Consider the following 17,590-nt stretch of genomic DNA (forward strand, 5'->3'; position numbering starts at 1 on the left):
CCCGGGCTCGGGGGCGGGGCTGGCAGTGAGGGGGCGGGACACTATGCCATATGCCCCGCCCTTATCCCCTCAGGCCCCGCCCCTCTGGCGCCGGCCCCGCCTCCAGGTCATCCCAAGATGGCGGGTGAATGGGGTCCAGCTCCTGGGGCAGCCCCCTCCCCTTCAGCCGGAACCACCCCAGGAGGCCCGAGGACCACCCCCCCGCCCGTCCCTGAGCCCACCTGCCGCAGCCCCCTCGTAACTCCTTGTGTGTCTCTTGGTTTTCAGAGATGCCCCTGTACTTTGTGGACTTGCAGGATGACTTAGACGATTGTAAGTAACAGTTGGGGCATCCCGCCCCTCCCTGGGAACTTCTCGCAGAATTAGGGGTGCTCAGAAGCCGGGTGTGGGATCTACAGGCTGGGCTCTTCGTGTTGGAACCAGACTAGGGGGACCCCCAATTGCCTTGATCACTTGTGGCGGTCCCTCCTCACTGGGCGAGGCGGCCGAGGACGGGGAGCCCTCCCCGCCGTGGGGAGGATTTTTGTTGTTGGAAAACTTCTGACTTCCTGTTACTTTGTTTCTCTTCCTCCTCCTCCTCCTGCTGTGGCCCGGGAGAGCTAGTCCTTCGTTCATCCTGGTGATTCCCGGCGGGAGGAGGCGTGGTCCCCTCCGGGGTCGGGGGGCTTCCAGCCAGGGTCTCCAGTTGTCCCCCAGGACTTTTCAGAATGCCAGGGAGTTTGGGAGGTCCGGCTCTCCATGTGGCCGGCCACAGACTCGCACAGACTTCTCCAGTGTCTTGGCCACAAGCCCAGCCCTGTTTCATCCTGAGGAGCCCACTGGTACCCGCCTTTCTCAGATGGGTCTCCCTCCTACACCTTCCTGCCCTCTCCTTTAGACTCACTTTAAGGACTGATGGGTGGAGAAGATGTACCTGTTAAGGCAAGTTCGCACTGGTGGTGAATGAAGCATTTCTTTTCTATTCAGCAAACTTTTCTTGAGGACCTCCTGTTTGTGGGCCAGGCCATGTGCCGATCCCAGAAGCTACAAAGATGAACCTGAGACTATGACGGCTCTCACAGGCCAGGGAGAGAGCCAACTTGTAAACAGATAATTACCAAACCCTGGGTGCTTGCTGATGAAGGAAGCTTGTACAGACCATCACAGTAACCAACATCAATGGGGCTTACTGTGCTCTTTCCTTCTGCATCTGCAAGTTTCCTACTAATAAGAACTGGGGTTTACGGAAAATACCATAGGTCAGGCACATTTATTTATACACATATTTCTGTGTATTTTATTCTTTCAGAAACGTGTAATTTATACACATCATTTCTTTCAGAAGGAGGCAACTTTATTAAAATGACCCTTGAAGGGGCCAGTGGTTGTGGGTTCTGGAGTCAGATGGCCAGAGGGTGAAGTCCTGAGCCACTCTTTACGGGCTGTGTGTTCCTGGCCAAGTTACTGTACCTCTCTGAGCTTCACTGGCTTCATCTGTAGAATGGGCGTAATAATGGTCCACCTCAGAGGGCTTTAGTAGAGGTTAACTAATAAAAGGTTTAGGAACTTCTTTGGTGGTCCAGAGGCTAAGACTCTGTGCTTCTAATGCAGGAGGCCCAGGTTCAGTCCCTGGTGGGGGAACTAGATCTCACATGCCACAACTGAGAGTGCATGCCGTAACTCAAGATCCTGCATACTACAATTACAGGGTCCTGCACGCCTTGAAGATCAGAGGTCCTGTGTGCTGCAGCTAAGATCTGGCACAGCCAAATAAATACATAAAAAATAAAAGGTTTAGCAGGAAGTCTTGTACATAAGAAACAGTAAATATTACCTGCCATTATTATTGATGTGATCATTATTCATAATTATTGACTACTGTGGAGACAGGTACAATGTGGGCTGTGGGTTTACAAAATGTTTCAGCCAATGGGTGTCTTTGAATGAAAGGAATGTAGCATTGCTCTTGATAAGCAACAGAAGGTGCTATTGAGGCACCTCTCATTCACAGATTTAACATTTGGCCTGGCTGGAAAAGCTGGTTTTAGGCTATTTCAGTTATCTAACAAACTACCTGAACACTTAGTGGTTTAAATCAACAGCATAACAATTCTGTGCATTGACTGGGTGATACAGAAGCCTCATGTGTTCTCTGGAACTCTGGGGAGATGGGAGGGTTCAAAATGGCTTTCCTCACCTGGCTGTTGGCAAGGATATCTGCTGGAACTGTAGATCGGGGCCTCAGTCCCACAGTTGCTTCTTCCACTTGGCTAGCTTGGACTTTCAAAGGGTGGTTCGGTTCAGTTCAGTTCAGTTCAGTTGCTCAGTCGTGTCGGACTCTTTGTGACCTCATGAATTGCAGCACGCCAGGCCTCCCTGTCCATCACCAACTCCCGGGGTTCACTCAAACTCACATCCATCGAGTCGGTGATGCCATCCAGCCATCTCATCCTCTGTCGTCCCCTTTTCCTCCTGCCCCCAATCCCTCCCAGCATCAGAGTCTTTTCCAAGGAGTCAATTCTTTGCATGAGGTGGCTGAAGTACTGGAATTTCAGCTTTAGCATCATTCCTTCCAAAGAACACCCAGGGCTGATCTCCTTCAGAATGGACTGGTTAGATCACCTTGCAGTCCAAGGGACTCTCAAGAGTCTTCTCCAACACCACAGCTCAAAAGCATCAATTCTTCGGTGCTCAGCTTTCTTCATAGTCCAACTCTCACATCCATACGTGACCACTGGAAAAACCATAGCCTTGACTAGATGGACCTTTTGGCAAAGTAATGTCTCTGCTTTTCAATGTGCTATCTAGGTTGGTCATAACTTTTCCTCCAAGGAGTAAGCGTCTTTTAATTTCATGGCTGCATTCACCATCTACAGTGATTTTGGAGCCCAAAAAATAAAGTCTGACACTGTTTCCCCATCTATTTCCCATGAAGTGATGGGACCAGATGCCATGATCTTCGTTTTCTGAATGTTGAGCTTTAAGCCAACTTTTTCACTCTCCTCTTTCACATTCATCAAGAGGCTTTTTAGTTCCTCTTCACTTTCTGCCATAAGGGTGGTGTCATCTGCATATCTGAGGTTATTGATATTTCTCCCAGCAATCTTGATTCCAGCTTGTGCTTCTTCCAGCCCAAAGGGTGATGGTGGCAGGCAATTGGATCTCTTCTGGCAGCTAACTTCCTTTTGTCTTTTCTGTATATGTGTACAGAAAGGAATTAAGAGATTATATAGGAAAATAATTCTGATTTTGGCTGTTTGTACATATCTTAGGTGACACTTGTAATAAAGAATGAATTCAGTACTGTTTAGGAGACTGCTGAAGACTTGTCCTGGTAAGGAAGGAAACCAGCATCATGGCTCTGAACACACCCAGCCCATGGGTAGGGCCACTCGGGGCGCCTCCCGAGGCTTCCTTATTGCGCAGAGGTGGAGGCTTCAGGATGCTGTATCTATGAAATTACAATATAATTGGTCTAATTAATAGCCGTAATAAGAGGGCCTTTTCCCCCCAGTAACTTACGCTGCCCTAGGTCCCACCTTTACACTTTACTGTGGTGGCAGTAGGTAGGCATTATTACACTGTGATTACGGCAAAAACCCTGAGGTCCAGTGACCCATTCCTGTCTTTAGCTGAGTCAGCATAAGCCGATCACTCACCTTTGTTCACTTTCTTTGTCTGGAAGACCTGACAACTGGAGATGCTTCATAGGACTGATACGAGGATTAGATGAAACAGAAGACACAAAATGTTTTAGGGACTTCCTTGGTGGTCCAGTGGCTAAGACTCACACCGCCAAAGCAGGGGGCCTGGGTTCCATCCTTGGTCAGGGAACTAGGTCTCACATTACCCAACTAAGAGTTTGTATGCTGCACCTAAAAAAATCACACATGCCTCGAAGATTGAAGATCCCAAGAGCTGCAACTAAGACCCAGCAGATAATTAATTAATAAAGTATTAAAAAAAAAGACAGCCCTGTGCCTGGCATAGAGTATTACATTCAGTGATTATTACTGTTATTATTATAACTGTCATCATTACTGCTAGGCATTCATGTAAGATTTTCTGTTCCTGTGTTAAGGGTTGCTACTGTGTGGTAGGCGGGATTGTTCCTGTTTTATAAATGATGAAACAGAATCAGAGAGATTAAGTAACTTATTCAGTACAGCATAGGTCATAAATGATAGAACTAGCAAAACTAGCAATCAGACTGGTTTGACTACTCCTGACTCTTCCTTTTTCTATTCCATCACAGAGATCAATCTCACAAATATTCTTAAGCTAATGGTAGGGCACAGTTTGTTGGTTTGGGTGGGTTCTGCATCTGTTGTCCTCCTTGGACTCTTTTTGGTCTAAATGATGGGATAGCCGTTCCATCTAGGCTGTAAGTCTCCTTGGGCAGGGACACTGCTCATCCTTTTTATAACCTAGTGTCCTCCATGATCTAGGCGTTCAATTAATGTCATTACTGGTAACCAAGATGGATTACAAGGCTTGTCTGATTTACTTTGTGATTTCTTGATTAAATTGGCTCACTTCAAAAAGAAGCCATCAGGAAAGGTTGCCATGTTTTTTCAAAATCATTCAGTCTCCGGGCCATTGGAGCACAAAAAAGACTTAATTTTAATGAATTAGCCTGCTGAAGCAACCCAAATTCCTTCTCTTGAGAGCAAAAAATGTGTGAGATGGCCAGACACAGTGGTCCTGGTGGTAGATTGCACGTGGAAGGTGGAGCTGGACGCATCTCTCCCTCAAGGGCTTATAGCCTGTCAGCGGCTAGGTTGATTAAAGCATGTGGGGACTAAAGAGGTGTCACTCCAGGTAAGGCTTGCTCGACCAATTAGAATTTAAATGTGTACTGGTGGTGGGTGAAAAAAAGTGAGGGGACTCTATTGTAGATATAAAGAGACCTATCAATAAAATATAATATATGGTCATATTTGGATCCTTAGTCGAACAAATGAGCTATACAAAGACATTATTGAGACAGTGGGGAAAATTAAACTTGACCCAGGTATTAGGTTATATTAAGAATTATTATTAATCTTGTCAGATGTGATAGTGGTGTCATAGTTTTGTTTGAAGGAGAAAGACCTTATTTAACAGAAGCAAATAGGCATTTGTGGGTAAAACAATATGATCTGTGAGGTCTGCTTTAAAATACTGCAGCAAACAATAAATAATCAACAAGTTGGAAAGAAAGATGAGTGGGAAAAATAGGCAGACTATCTTGTTGAAACTGGCTGGTTAAGGGTGTGGGGATTTATTATATCAGTATATTTTTGCATATGTTTGAAAACTTTCTTAATAAAAAGTTTTAAAAAATTAGGTGAAAGTTTCATATATGATCAAACATCTATATGAAGAGTTTAATGCTGGATTTCAGTTCTGAAGTCACCTGCCATGTTATTGTAAGATATATTTAGCTTCAAAAGACAGACTTGGAAAATGTATTAGTATTTGCGGGACAGTGTATTTCTTTCCAAATGTTCAGGTTTTAAGAGGTAGCTGTGAAAGAAGTTGGAAAAAGGTATACTCCTATTGATGAAGAAAACTAGATGCCAACAAATGGTGTGTGTTTCTTTGTTGGAAATAGGATTAGCTAAGTTTGAGGAATACAGGTAGACTCTTGGAATAGAAGGAGTGGAGTATGTTCAAGCTTGAATAAAAGACACCCTCTAGAGCAGGAAGGAAGCGTTCTGTTTCACCTGCCCACTTTGGTCAGGTTTGTAACAACGTTGTGCTCAAGGACCACAACCAGGCGGAGAAACTATATTAATTTGAGCCCCAAACCAAACCACTGAACTTTTTCTCGAACTATTACATAAACTTGAATAAAAGATTGTCAAAAAATTTTTTAAGTAAAAACCTCCCTGTTGAGTGAACTAGTTTGAATAGGAACTCGAGTGTATTAACAGTTGGGAAATAGAATGAAATCCAGGCATTAGATTGTTCTCTAAATCAGAGATGGGCATTTTTTTTCCCATAAAGGATCAGACAGTAAACATTTTAGACTTTGCTGACCTGAAGTCCTAATGCAATCACTCAAGTCTGCCATTGTAGTCTAGTAGCACCCACTGCTGCTGCTTCTAAGTCACTTCAGTCGTGTCTGACTCTGTGCGACCCTATGGACAGCAGCCTACCAAGCTCCTCCTTCCATGGGGTTCTCTAGGCAAGAATACTGGAGTGGGTTGCTATTTCCTTCTCCAAGTAGCACCCACAGTTCAGTTCAGTAAAGGACATAGTTGTTTGCTAATAAAGTTTTATTTACAAACACAGGCAGTGGGCTGGATTTGGCCTTCTGCTCTAAATCAAACTTGATTCTATTTTCACCCCCCTTTTTTGAGGGGGTGGTTTAATTGAAGTGTAATTTACAATGTTGCGTTAGGTTCAGGTGTACAGCAAAGTGATTCAGTTATATATATATTATGTATGTATATAAATCTTTTATATATTTATCTTATAGATATTCTTTTTCAGATTCTTTCCCGTCATAGGCTATTGTAAGAGTCAGTGTGGTGGGAGCCGAGTCAGCCTTGCTTCCTGTCTGATAATCGTAATGCATTTTACTCCAGTTGTTCTGTATTTTCCATTTCCTGTGAGAAAAACAGATGAACCCCAGAGATTCCCTGCAATCGTCTCTGTTTAAAAAGAGAGTTTTATATGGCTTTCTACACCACAAATTAAGATTTTTTTTAAAGCAGAAATTTCTGCAACAAAGTCTAGCTAATGAAAGAGGAAGCAATTCTGAGCTTCAGAACATCACTTAGCCTTAACCTGATTGGGAAAAAAAAAAGTTAGAGATGAGGGCAGGTGCTCACTTTCCCTGTGTGGAAAATCATCTGGGTAATAGAGTTCCTCCGGCGCCTCCCAGGCACCAGCCTGTGGGAGGTGCTGGGGGAAGAGGGATGAAGTATCCCTGGGCTCCATCCCAGAGCTGCTCCCACCTAGAGGGCAGGCAAGAGTAGCGATGGCGCAGACGGGAGGTGCCGGTTAATTTGGCTCAAGCCCAGGAGGGCCATGGGCAAATGACCTCAGTGAGAGCTTCCCAATGAAGCCAAGGAGCAGAAGCCAGGCCAGAATGAGTTGGGAAGGCTCCAGGGGTTGAGGCAATGTTGGCCTGCAGTCCTGTAGCTCAGTGATCATGCATTGAGCACCCACTGTATTCCAGATGCTGGCTGGCCTTTGGGCATTTTGAGGAATAGTCACTGCTTTGGAGAGCTCCCAGTCTAGCAGGGAAAACAGACCCTTTCCAGAAGAAGCAGTTGGAGAGGTTAGAGAGGTTGAAATCATTTGCTTTTCTTCTTAGATAGAAGAGCCCAGAACAGATTTGTGTTATTTGTATCTATTCTGAGAATCTTAAAAAAAAAAAACAAAACCAACAGTTCCATGCCTGGTTATTTGCCCAACAAAATGTGAATACATGTTTTCAAAAAGTCACTGTCAGAACTTCCCTGGTGGTCCAATGGCTAAGACTCCGCTTTCCCAATGCAGGGGATCCCTGTTCAATCCCTAATCAGGGATCTGGATCCCACATGCCACAGCTAAGAGTTCACATGCTGAAACAAGATTCTACATGCCAAAATGACCCAGCACAGCCAATAAAGGAAAGAAGACAGGGTCATAGTTGCACTGTTCTTAATAGTTAAAAACTAGAACCCACCCACATGTCCTCATTGAGTACAATGGATTATAAAGTGTAGTTATGTTCACACGATGGAAACAATGCCGCTGTAAGAGTGAGTGATCTCCAGCTCCACTCAGTAAGACAGATGAACATCATATAGTGGTCGGTGAAGGAAGCCATACACAAAAGGTAGAGACTGCGTGACTATTTACACAGAGCACAGAAATGGCACGGCAATCTCTGTGATCTGATGAAGAAGGCAGGAGAGTGTGCCCCCACCCCCCAACACACGTAAGGCAGAAAGTGGGAGGGAGAATGGGATGGGGAGGGCAGGTTGGAGAAGCTGGAAGGATTCTTTCTTGAGCTGAGTATATTCAGTTTGAAAGTTTGTCATGTGGATCACTTACTAGCTCTACACTTTTCTGAAAAGCATTGCTTTTTAATGAAAGGCACAGGGGAGAGCATAGCCATGGGTTGGGGGGAGGAAGTCAGTGCAAAGAGGAAGATGGTGGAGAGCAAGCGGGGCAGGTGAGGGCAGGGCAGGACGTGTGAGCTGGGCATGGAACTCGTGCATCCAAACGCGCATCCAAACTAGCACATCCTCAGAGGAGTGTGCTTCTTTCCACAAGGAGGAAGGTGACCCTCCTGGCAACTTGGCCAAGGTGACTGTTAGGAAAGTGGTATAATGTCGGCCTGCATTGCTTGATTGCATCAAGTATCTTGAGCAGCAAGAAAATAGAGCCAAGACTCCACCTGCCAGTGCAGGAGACATAAGAGACTCAGGTTGGATCCCTGGATCAGGAAGATCCCCTGGGGGAGGGCATGGCAACCCTCTCTGGTGTTCTTGCCTGGAGAATCCCACGGACAGAGGAGCCCGGCGGGCTGCAGTTCATAGAGTCACAAAGAGTTGGACATGACTGAACTGACTCGGCACACACATGCACCCACCCATAACACTCACCCCCGAGGTTGTTGGTTTTCTTTTCCAACCTTTTTTCCTTTTCGAATCTGCCTCATGTCTGGGGGGGAAATCACTGCGTTTTATAGCAGCACTCTTGCACTCATTAACGCTGTGTAGACTCTGGCCCCCTCACCCCCACCTCCTCCAGTTCTATCCCCAGCCAGGTGGGTCGGCAGGAAAATTGAGATGTGTAATATCACCGTGGAGCCCATGGCAGCCCCAGCTGCCTGTCAGGTAACCTGAGTCAGTGTGTCCCCTTGACCGTCAGTGTAAAAGTCAGACTCATAAATAATGGCCAAGTTTTGGAAGCTGTGATTAAAGCCACAAATCAAAGAGGAATTTCCATGTATGCAAGGTGTAGAAAGGCCAGCGTCTTGTGAGTTGGGTTGGTCTGTTCAGCCAACCCATAGTGCTAGTAGTAACAACCATCAGTAGCCTTCCAAGATTTGTGATAGAGAATATTATGCATCAGACGGATCTGCTCATACAGGAGCTAATAAATCTGTGTGGGTCTTGTTAGAGAATGGCGTTTATACAGAGAAAGTTTGCCTGAGCAACTTGCTGTTGAAATTTAGTTAAGTCAACAAGGACCTGCAGTGTTCAGGGGTCAATCCTTCTCCCGCCTCCCCCAAAGCCAGTGAAGAATCAAGAATGCTCTTTCTTTTTCAGATGGGTTGGGTTTGTCTAGTCTAGCTTTTAGAAATAGTCCCAATTTAAGAATTCGCATTAGTATTTATAAGCCTGTTAGCAAGAAGGATGAAGCCACTTTAAATAATACATTAATGGATGGTTTACTCTTGTCTCCCCCCAAATCATTTAAGGCCTTGCAGAGACTTAGTTATTGTTCATTGAAGAGTGGCTAATGAGAAGCGCAAGAATTATCAATTATGTAAGTTCTACATTAATTCAGTTTTATCACTCTCTTCCCCCCTTTTTTTTAAGTGCACATTTTGCAAATAAGGCTAGACTCCTTGTCGGCCGTCATCAACCAGTCTTCTCACATTTTGAAACGGACACAGACGGGGGCCCATCTGTCATCTTCTCTCAACCAGTGTCCCCGAGTGCTGTGTTAAAGAATGGAAAATTGAGATTGGGTGGCTAATTGGGCTGGCCCAGGGTGGCCTGTCTCACTGAGTCATAGTGACAAGACGGCACGTTGAATGGAGAACCCTAAATTCTGGGCATGTCTGGAGAAGGAACGCTTAATGAAAACACTTACTGGGCTAAGTCATGCTCTAATATCCTGCCTCCATTTCTACTCCTGTTCATGTCTGGGCCAATAAAGTTATCTCTCTGGGCATGTTTTACTGTGTTTATTTTTTCTCACCTTTCTGCTTCCAACCAGTTCTGGGATAGCTGCTCAGCCAGGGTTTGGTGGCTTCGAGGGAAGTCTCTGGCTTCCCAAGCCACTCCGAGGCAGCAACAGCCTTTCTTTTCCCCCTGCTGTGCTCTTCCCTCATCCAGAATCATCTCTTTCCCTTTCCCAGATCCCCTCTCTCTTCCTCTGTGGTGGACTCCTACTCAGTCTTCAAAGTCCAACTCAAATACCCACCTGTCCTAGAGAAACACTTCCTTTCACCTCCTTCTGTAAGCAGAGCCAGTCTCCTCCCTGCTCCTCCCTCCTCCCTGTTCAGTTATACCTGAACTCCATGGCTCTTGTCACAGGGGGATTGTGTGTTGTTATGTGTGGGAAGGTCTTTGTTCCCTGGGGGGCCTCTGGAGTCTGGGGACCATGCCTTTGCCATCTCTGAATCTCCAGTACTCTGTTGAATTATGGTTTACTGTCGTCTCCTGAAGTCAACCACGGTGGATAGAGAAGAGGGTGCTTGCAAGGGGTCTGCTGTGAACACACCTTCTGTTTTTTTGTGCTAGATCCTCTAATCCTTTTCTTGATGGGAAATGATGTGTAACATTCCTTTTCTTTCCCTCTTTTTATTAGCTTGTACCTAATGTACTTTGAACCTGTACGTCATATCCACCTAACATTACATTTGAAGTGTTAGTTCATACTCAGCCTGTTTTAAGACAGATTCGTGTCTTCTGAAAAGCACTGCTGCACACGCAGATGTCCACTGTGTGTTTTGGCCAGAGCAGCCTCATCCAGTGTATTCTTTGTCCCAGCCTGTTTTAGAAGATGAATATACTGACAGTGTGCATTATTTTTGGTAGATGACCCTTGAGTAACCAGTTAGTATAGAAGAGGCTATAAACCCCTTTTCCCACCCCACCCCCCAGGTTTATAACTTTCAAAAATATAGTTAATGAGAAAAGAGTTTTGTTTGTTATTTCTACTTAGTCACCTAGCATCAGGGTCAAAGGGTAATAGTGCTATTATAATTCGTGAACTGACCGGGACCTCACTGAAGAGAAGCCAACCTCATCTTTGGTTGTTGTGAGCTTAAGACTACTGCTCCACAGCCACTCTGGCTTTGGTTGGATGAGCATTATATCTCTTAGTTGGTCAGCTGGGTTTTTAAACTTGGACCATTCCACTGGAGGGCAGGTAGCCACCACAGCTACTGCCTGATATGCACCAGAGTCATGGGAACATGGACCCTATAGTTCAGGAACCATGTGGGCATGGAGATGTGCAGTGGGGGACAGGGTGCTGAGCAGAAGGTGTGGTGGGAGGGGGCCCTCACCCCTACAAGGCAAAGAGCCACTTCTTAGCTCTTCAGCCTTTGTCATTATTTGTCATTTTTTGGTAAGAAATCGGTGAAGGTGTTAGCCGCTCAGTCGTGTCCAACTCCATGTAACCCCTGTGGACTGTAGCCCACCAGGCTCCTCTGTCCATGGGATTCTGCAGTCAGGAATACTGGAGCGGGTTGCCAATCCCTCCAGGGGATCTTCCTGACCCAGGGATTGAACCTGCGTCTCCTGCATTGCAGCAGACTCTTTTCTGTCTGAGCCACCAGGACTCAGAGCCCAAGAAGTCAATGTGGTCCTGTGTAGACTTGCCAATGAATCTAACACATGGCACAAACTTAGCAGCTGCTGCTTGAAAGTCATTGCATAGATGGCAAATGAAGCCAGTCATGATCAGTATTGTTTTTTAAATGTTTTACATGGGGCCAAGAAGCCTTGAAGTTATTAGAGTCTATTTTCTTAAGAAGTCTTTGCTTTTCCATACTATTTTAAGCTTTCATGAATGGGGTAGGTATTTTTTTTTTTTTCAAATGTGAGAAAGTATAAATTTGAACAAATTCATACCCGACTTCATATTTCATTTCTAGCTTGAATGCTTGAGATTCCTGATGTTTCTGGGTGACCTGGACTCGTGGAGCTTCAGAATAATCAGCTGCTCCTGGTGTCACCGTGTCCATTAGACCTTTACTTCTTATTCCCGTGAACAGTTGCCAGACAGTTTGCTCCATGGGCAGTGGCTAGAAATGTACATCCTAGAAAATTCTTTCTGAGCAGGGGCCATTTTATGTGTTACTGGCACTGTCAGGAAGGCACAGCAGGCTAGCTCGACAGTTCTTTTACCATGTATCCATTCGTTCATTCAGCAGCTTCTACCGATTGCCAGCTGTGTGCCAGGCATGTCAAAGAGTCAGTGACAGATTTTTGCCCTGGGTGCAGCGGCCGGGGTATGGGGGTGGACCCGCCGTAAGCAGCAGATGCAGGAGGAGAATGTTCTCTGTGTCAGGAGATGATCCAGTCCCTGAAAAAATAGAGAAGTGGATCAGGGTAGGGTGGGGCATAGGCGGGAAGCGTGCAGTTTCAAAATCAGGTGGTCAGGGTGGACCTCAGTGAGAAGATGAGGAAGCAGAGATTTAACTGAGAAGAAGGACTTTATCAAAGAGGACACCTTGGGAAGCAGACCTCTGGGCAGAGGGAAGCCCCGGGTCATGTAACGACCCGCCTACACCAGGGAAGTGACCAGAGTCGGGGAATGGTGAGGAGATGCGTGGTTGGAGGAGAGGGTGGGTGGGGGTGGGGGCAGGAGTAGTGGGAGGTGAGGTCTGAGAGGTCAAGGAGGGCCAAGGGGGCATTCCTGCTGACCTGAAGCCCCTTCCCTTATGGGACCATCCACTCAACCAGGGGCTGCCCAGGTAACGACACCTGACACGTCTTTCTTTTTCAAAGTGGTTCTTAACTAGGGACCTGTGGCAATGTCTGGAGACGTTCTTATTTTCAGAGTGGGGACAGGGTGCTCCTGGGCACCTGTGAGTTGAGGCCAGGAAAGCTGCAGGGTGTCCTGTGACGTACAGAGCAGCCCCACAACTGAGACTGACCATGCCACTCCTGCAGGGGCTGAGAAACCCTACTCTGTTATTACATAGGTCATCTGCTGTTGGTTGATTTTGTTTGTCTTTGAAGACTTAATTAGAAAAAAATTAAAATGTCATAGTGTGAAGGTCACTCAGTCATGTTTGACTCTTTGCGACCCCATGCACTGTAGCCCACCAGGCTCCTCTGTCCATGGAATTCTTCAGGCCAGAATGCTGGAGTGGGTAGCCATTCCCTTCTCCAGGGCATCTTCCCAACCCAGGGATCAAACCCAGGTTTCCTGCATTGTAGGCAGATTCTTTACCCTCTGAGCCATCAGGGAAGCCCTAAAATGTCATAGGGAGAAGTGTCTGGTCAGAATGCCATCAGAGTTGACACTGAACTTGCTGGCTCTTTTCATTCCCTTTATGGGAAGGGGTTCCACATCGGCCTTGCATGTTCTTCTCAGTAAACTCTGCTGCTTTTATGGAGTAGTTAAACAATTTAAATACTTTATTTACAAGTAAATAGTAATACTCTCATTGATATGGTTTCAAGTAGGATTTTTGAAAAGGGCCAGCATGTTGATCCACACAAAAGAAAATGTTCACTTACATTTGGAATTTGGAATAAAAGATACTATTGTTTGCATACGAATGTGATCCTATTAGTGGGAATATTTTCCCTGGATTACACAAATCCAGTAATTTTCAGGAGTCGGTCATTTATGTACCGCTTTTCTTATTTCTGCTTTATCTATATACTACCTGTAATTGTCTTTATATCAACTAATTTCTTTTGTTTAAAAACATGTTGAGAAACTTGTATGAGTCCTACTCTTTGTGACCCCATGGACTGTAGCCTGCCAGGCTCTGTCCACGGGATTTTCCAGGCAAGAATACTGGAGTGGGTTGCCAGTTTCTTCTCCAGGGGATCTTTCCTACTCAGAGATCAAGCCTGCGTCTCCTGCACTGCAGGTAATTCTTTACCAACTGAGCCATCAGGTAATAAGACAGAAGTAAAATGACATGATAAAACTCTAGATAGACACAGTTGTCTGGTAAAGATCTAAGTGTGAGATCTGCTCTGTATTCGAAAGGAAGATGAGCCAGTTTAAAACAGACCAGTGTGAAAGGAAGCTTGCTTGCTTTCTTTTCTTTTTTTAAATTGTTTTTTGCCATATCGTGAGACAGAATCCTAGTTTCCTGACCAGGGATTGAACCTGCACCCTCTGCATTAAGGCAGAGTCTTTTTTTTTTTTTGTCTGATAATATCTTTATTTCTCTTTCTTTTCTAAAAGAAAGCTTTTTGTTTTATATTGGAGTATAGCCGACTAACAGTGTTGTGATAGTTTCAAGTGGACAGCAAAGGGACTCAGCCATACATATATCCATTCTCCCTCAAACTCCTCTCCCATCCAGGCTGCCATATGACATTAAGCAGAGTTCCCTGTGCTATACAGTAGGACCTTGTTGGTTATCCATTTAAAGGATAGCATTGTGTAAATTATAAATTCTACGATACCAAGTTATAAGGTTTGGTTCGTATTGCTTTTAAACCATTATGTATATTTTGAAGAAATTAGGCAGAAGAATAGTTTTTAAAACTTTTACCCATATATATACCGTTTCCAGCACTCTTTACCTTCTGAAGGTAAAGTTTCCAGGTGATCCCGTTCTTCTTCAGCCTACAGAACTTCCTCAAGTGTTTCTTGCAGTCTGCATTAGCTGGCAATGTTTAAGAGGATGTATTAAATAAATTCTTGGTGTGTGTGCTTTTTTCAGTTTCTTGTCTGATGGCGTCTTTGTTTCATCTTCCTCCCTGAAGGCCGTGTCACTGGATGTCGAGTTCTGGATTGATGTTTTCTCTCTTGGTGCCTCAGCGGTTTACTTCCACGGTCTTCTCCCTCCACTGTTTCTGGTTGAGGAGTCAGGAGACACCCCGACCATTACTCCTTGTACGTCATTTTTTGTTTTTTTCTTGGCTGCTTTCTAGATTCTCTTTGGTTATCAGCATTTTGAGTGTGATGTGTCTAGCTGTAGTTTTCCGAGTACAGTTGACCCTCGAAGAACTTGGATTGGAACTGTTCAGGTGCACTTATAGGCAGGTTTTTCTCAGTAGTAAATACTTCAGGGCTCCATGGTCTGTGGCTGGTTGAATCTGTGGATGCAGAGGAACCCCTCATTTGGAGGACAGACTCTCAAGTTCTATTCGGATTAACCCCGACGTGTTCAGGGGCCAACTGTATTTATCTTCTTGATGTTGCTGAGATCCTTGAATTTATGTACTTATTTATTTCATTGAATTTGGGGAATTCTTGGACATTATTTAGTCATCTTTATCCTGTTAAGTCTGCTCAGTGAATTTTTGAATTTGAGATACTGTTTCAATTTTAAGAATTTTATTTGGTGTCTTTTTATAGTTGACATTTCTTTGCTGAGACTTACTGCTTTTTCAGTCATTATAGGCATATTTTCTTCTCATTTAAAAAAAAAATGTATTTATTTGGCTGCTTCAAGTCTTAGTGGTGGCATGAGGGCTCGTTCTTTAGTTGTGGCATGCAAAATCTAGCTCCCTGACCAGGGACTGAACCTGGTTTTGCTGCATTGGGAGCCCGAATCTTGACCACTGGACCACGAGGGACATCCTTAAAGGCATATTTTCTTTTACATCCATAAGCATTTTATAATAGTTGTTTTAAAATATTGATAATTCCAACATTTGGATCCTTTGAGTCTGCTTTGACTTTTTTCTCTGTTAGCTAGTTTATGTTTTCTTTGTTTATTGAGTAACTTTGGATTGTACCCTAGGTATAGTGAATAGCCTGTACTGTAAAAAGGTCCCTGGATTCTGCTGTATGCCTCCAAAGAGTGTTGATTTCTTTGTTTTGTTTTATTTCATTAGGCATTCAGATTGACAGTTCCACCTGTTCCCATTGCCTCTCCAGTAATGGAGAGTACCCCCAATCTCAGTTCGATTCCCTTAGTCTTAGCTGTGCTGGAGCTTGCCACACAAATGCATGGTTTAGGGGCCAGGCCAGAGTTTAATGCGAGGACTTCCCCTTTATGATGTTTTCCTTTCTGGTTCTCCCCACCCCCAGCTCCCACCACACACACACACACACACACACACTTTCTGGTGGCTGTGGTTGCCCTAAACTGTGGAGGTAGAAGCATACACAATGTCAATAATATAGTGTATGCAGTGATTTAGTAATAATAATAGCAGCTGACATTTTCAAAGTGTGTATATATGTCATATGCTATATAACTATCTAACTATCTACTACTGTCTTTTAATCTACACTACAATAGTCATCACTGGTAGGCATACATTTTATTAGAGTGAGAAACTGTGCATCAGAGAGGTAAGCTGTTTATCTGGAGTATGGACCTTCTAAGAGGCAGAGCTGGGTTTCAGATAAGGTATTTTGACTCATTCTCCTATTGAACATACGTTATGCCTCTGATGTCTATTATGTGAGAGGCCCAGGATTTAATCTTTAATTTTTTCTCTGTTTTCTTCAGATGGCTTTCTTGGTCATTGGTGTTCTACATGGCTTCTAAGTAAGGACTTGTTATTAATCATTCAGTTCAGGATCTGTAGTTCTTCAAATTGAATATTCACTTCCCCTCCCCCCTCCCCCATTCTGGAAGGTTGTTAGCCATTATCTCTTTGACTATTGCCTCTCCCTATTTTCACTAATCCCTCCTGGAATTCCTCTTGGGCTTATCTTAGACCTGAGCATTCCATTCTTCAGGTGCCTTAATTGCTGTCCCAGATTTCCAAGCCTTTAGTTCTCTGTGCAGAGTTCTGGGTGATTTGTCAGCTCAATCTTCCAGCTCACTAACTCTCTCTTGAGCTGTGTCTAAACTGCTATTTAAGCCAGCTACTGAATTTTTAATTAAATTGTCTCTATTTTTCATCTCCACTTGGTTCTTTTTCAAACGCGCCTGCTCCTCCCACCCCTCGCTCTCCTCTTTTTCCGTTATGATATCTACTTTAAAATCCTGTTCATTCTATGCATAATTATTTTGATAGTCTAGTTCAGATTTTTTTTCCTCATATTTCTCATCTTGGGGTGCAAGTTCTCATTCGTTGTGTCTGCTCTCTCTTCCTCTGGGTGATAGTTTGAAGGTTTTTTTTTTTATTGCATATTTATCTTCAGCAAGAATCATGTGATGAAGGCACATGCTTACTGAATTGTGAAAGTCTCTTTAGAACAGCTTGGGTGCTTCTGCAGACATACTTGGTGTTGGAATAATTCTGGACAGTGAGCCTCCCAATTGCTCAATGAGAGAGGCTCGTATGCTCTGTAGGCTGTGTCGGTCTGGTCTCTGCTCCCATGGGTCGTGCGAGGCTGTGGTTTTGATTTCTCAGGAGCGACTGTCCTTTACCTTGTTCCCACCTTAACTGTATCCTCTTTCCACAGCTGTCTTCTACAGGAGGCTTGGCTTCAAATTGACCACCCCTCTCTTTTATCCCCAGAAGTCTACTGCCTTAGACCTACCTGTGTGTAGGTCTTAAATGTTGACCGTAGGGTGTCAGCTTCTGCTGAGCAGTTGTTTCCTAGCAACGCACAAATAGTTATCTTCCAGGGGGCTGCTTTGCTGATCTCTGTGGCTCCCTCCGTTCCCCAGCCTCCTCTCACTTCCTGCTCAGTGGCTGGAAACCCTTTAGGCGGTCAGCCGCTGCCGCCCTGGGCACAAACTAGGAGAGAGAGAGACCTTCTCTCAGGTATCCTCAAACTGGGCTGCTTGCTGTCCAGCACCTGAGAACTTTCCTTTCGTTGATTCCCCTCCCGCTTTCTG

At 44.7% G+C, this 17,590-nt stretch overlaps 1 protein-coding gene across 11 annotated transcripts in view; it reads left to right on the plus strand.

Moving 5' to 3' along the window:
• Nucleotides 103-17,590, plus strand: part of LOC102191534 — a 71,915-nt gene continuing 54,427 nt past the window's right edge. For all 11 annotated transcript variants that reach the window (XR_001919040.1, XR_001919043.1, XR_001919042.1 and 8 more), the window contains exon 1: nucleotides 103-312. Coding sequence is in view for 1 of the 11 variants with exons in the window: in XM_018057625.1 (XP_017913114.1) it covers nucleotides 270-312 (43 nt within the window). In the remaining 10 variants the exon portion in view is untranslated. The remainder of the gene's footprint in view (nucleotides 313-17,590) is intronic.

Source organism: Capra hircus, chromosome 13 (genome assembly GCF_001704415.2).
Source record: "Capra hircus breed San Clemente chromosome 13, ASM170441v1, whole genome shotgun sequence".
In the NCBI taxonomy this organism is placed as follows: domain Eukaryota; kingdom Metazoa; phylum Chordata; class Mammalia; order Artiodactyla; family Bovidae; genus Capra; species Capra hircus.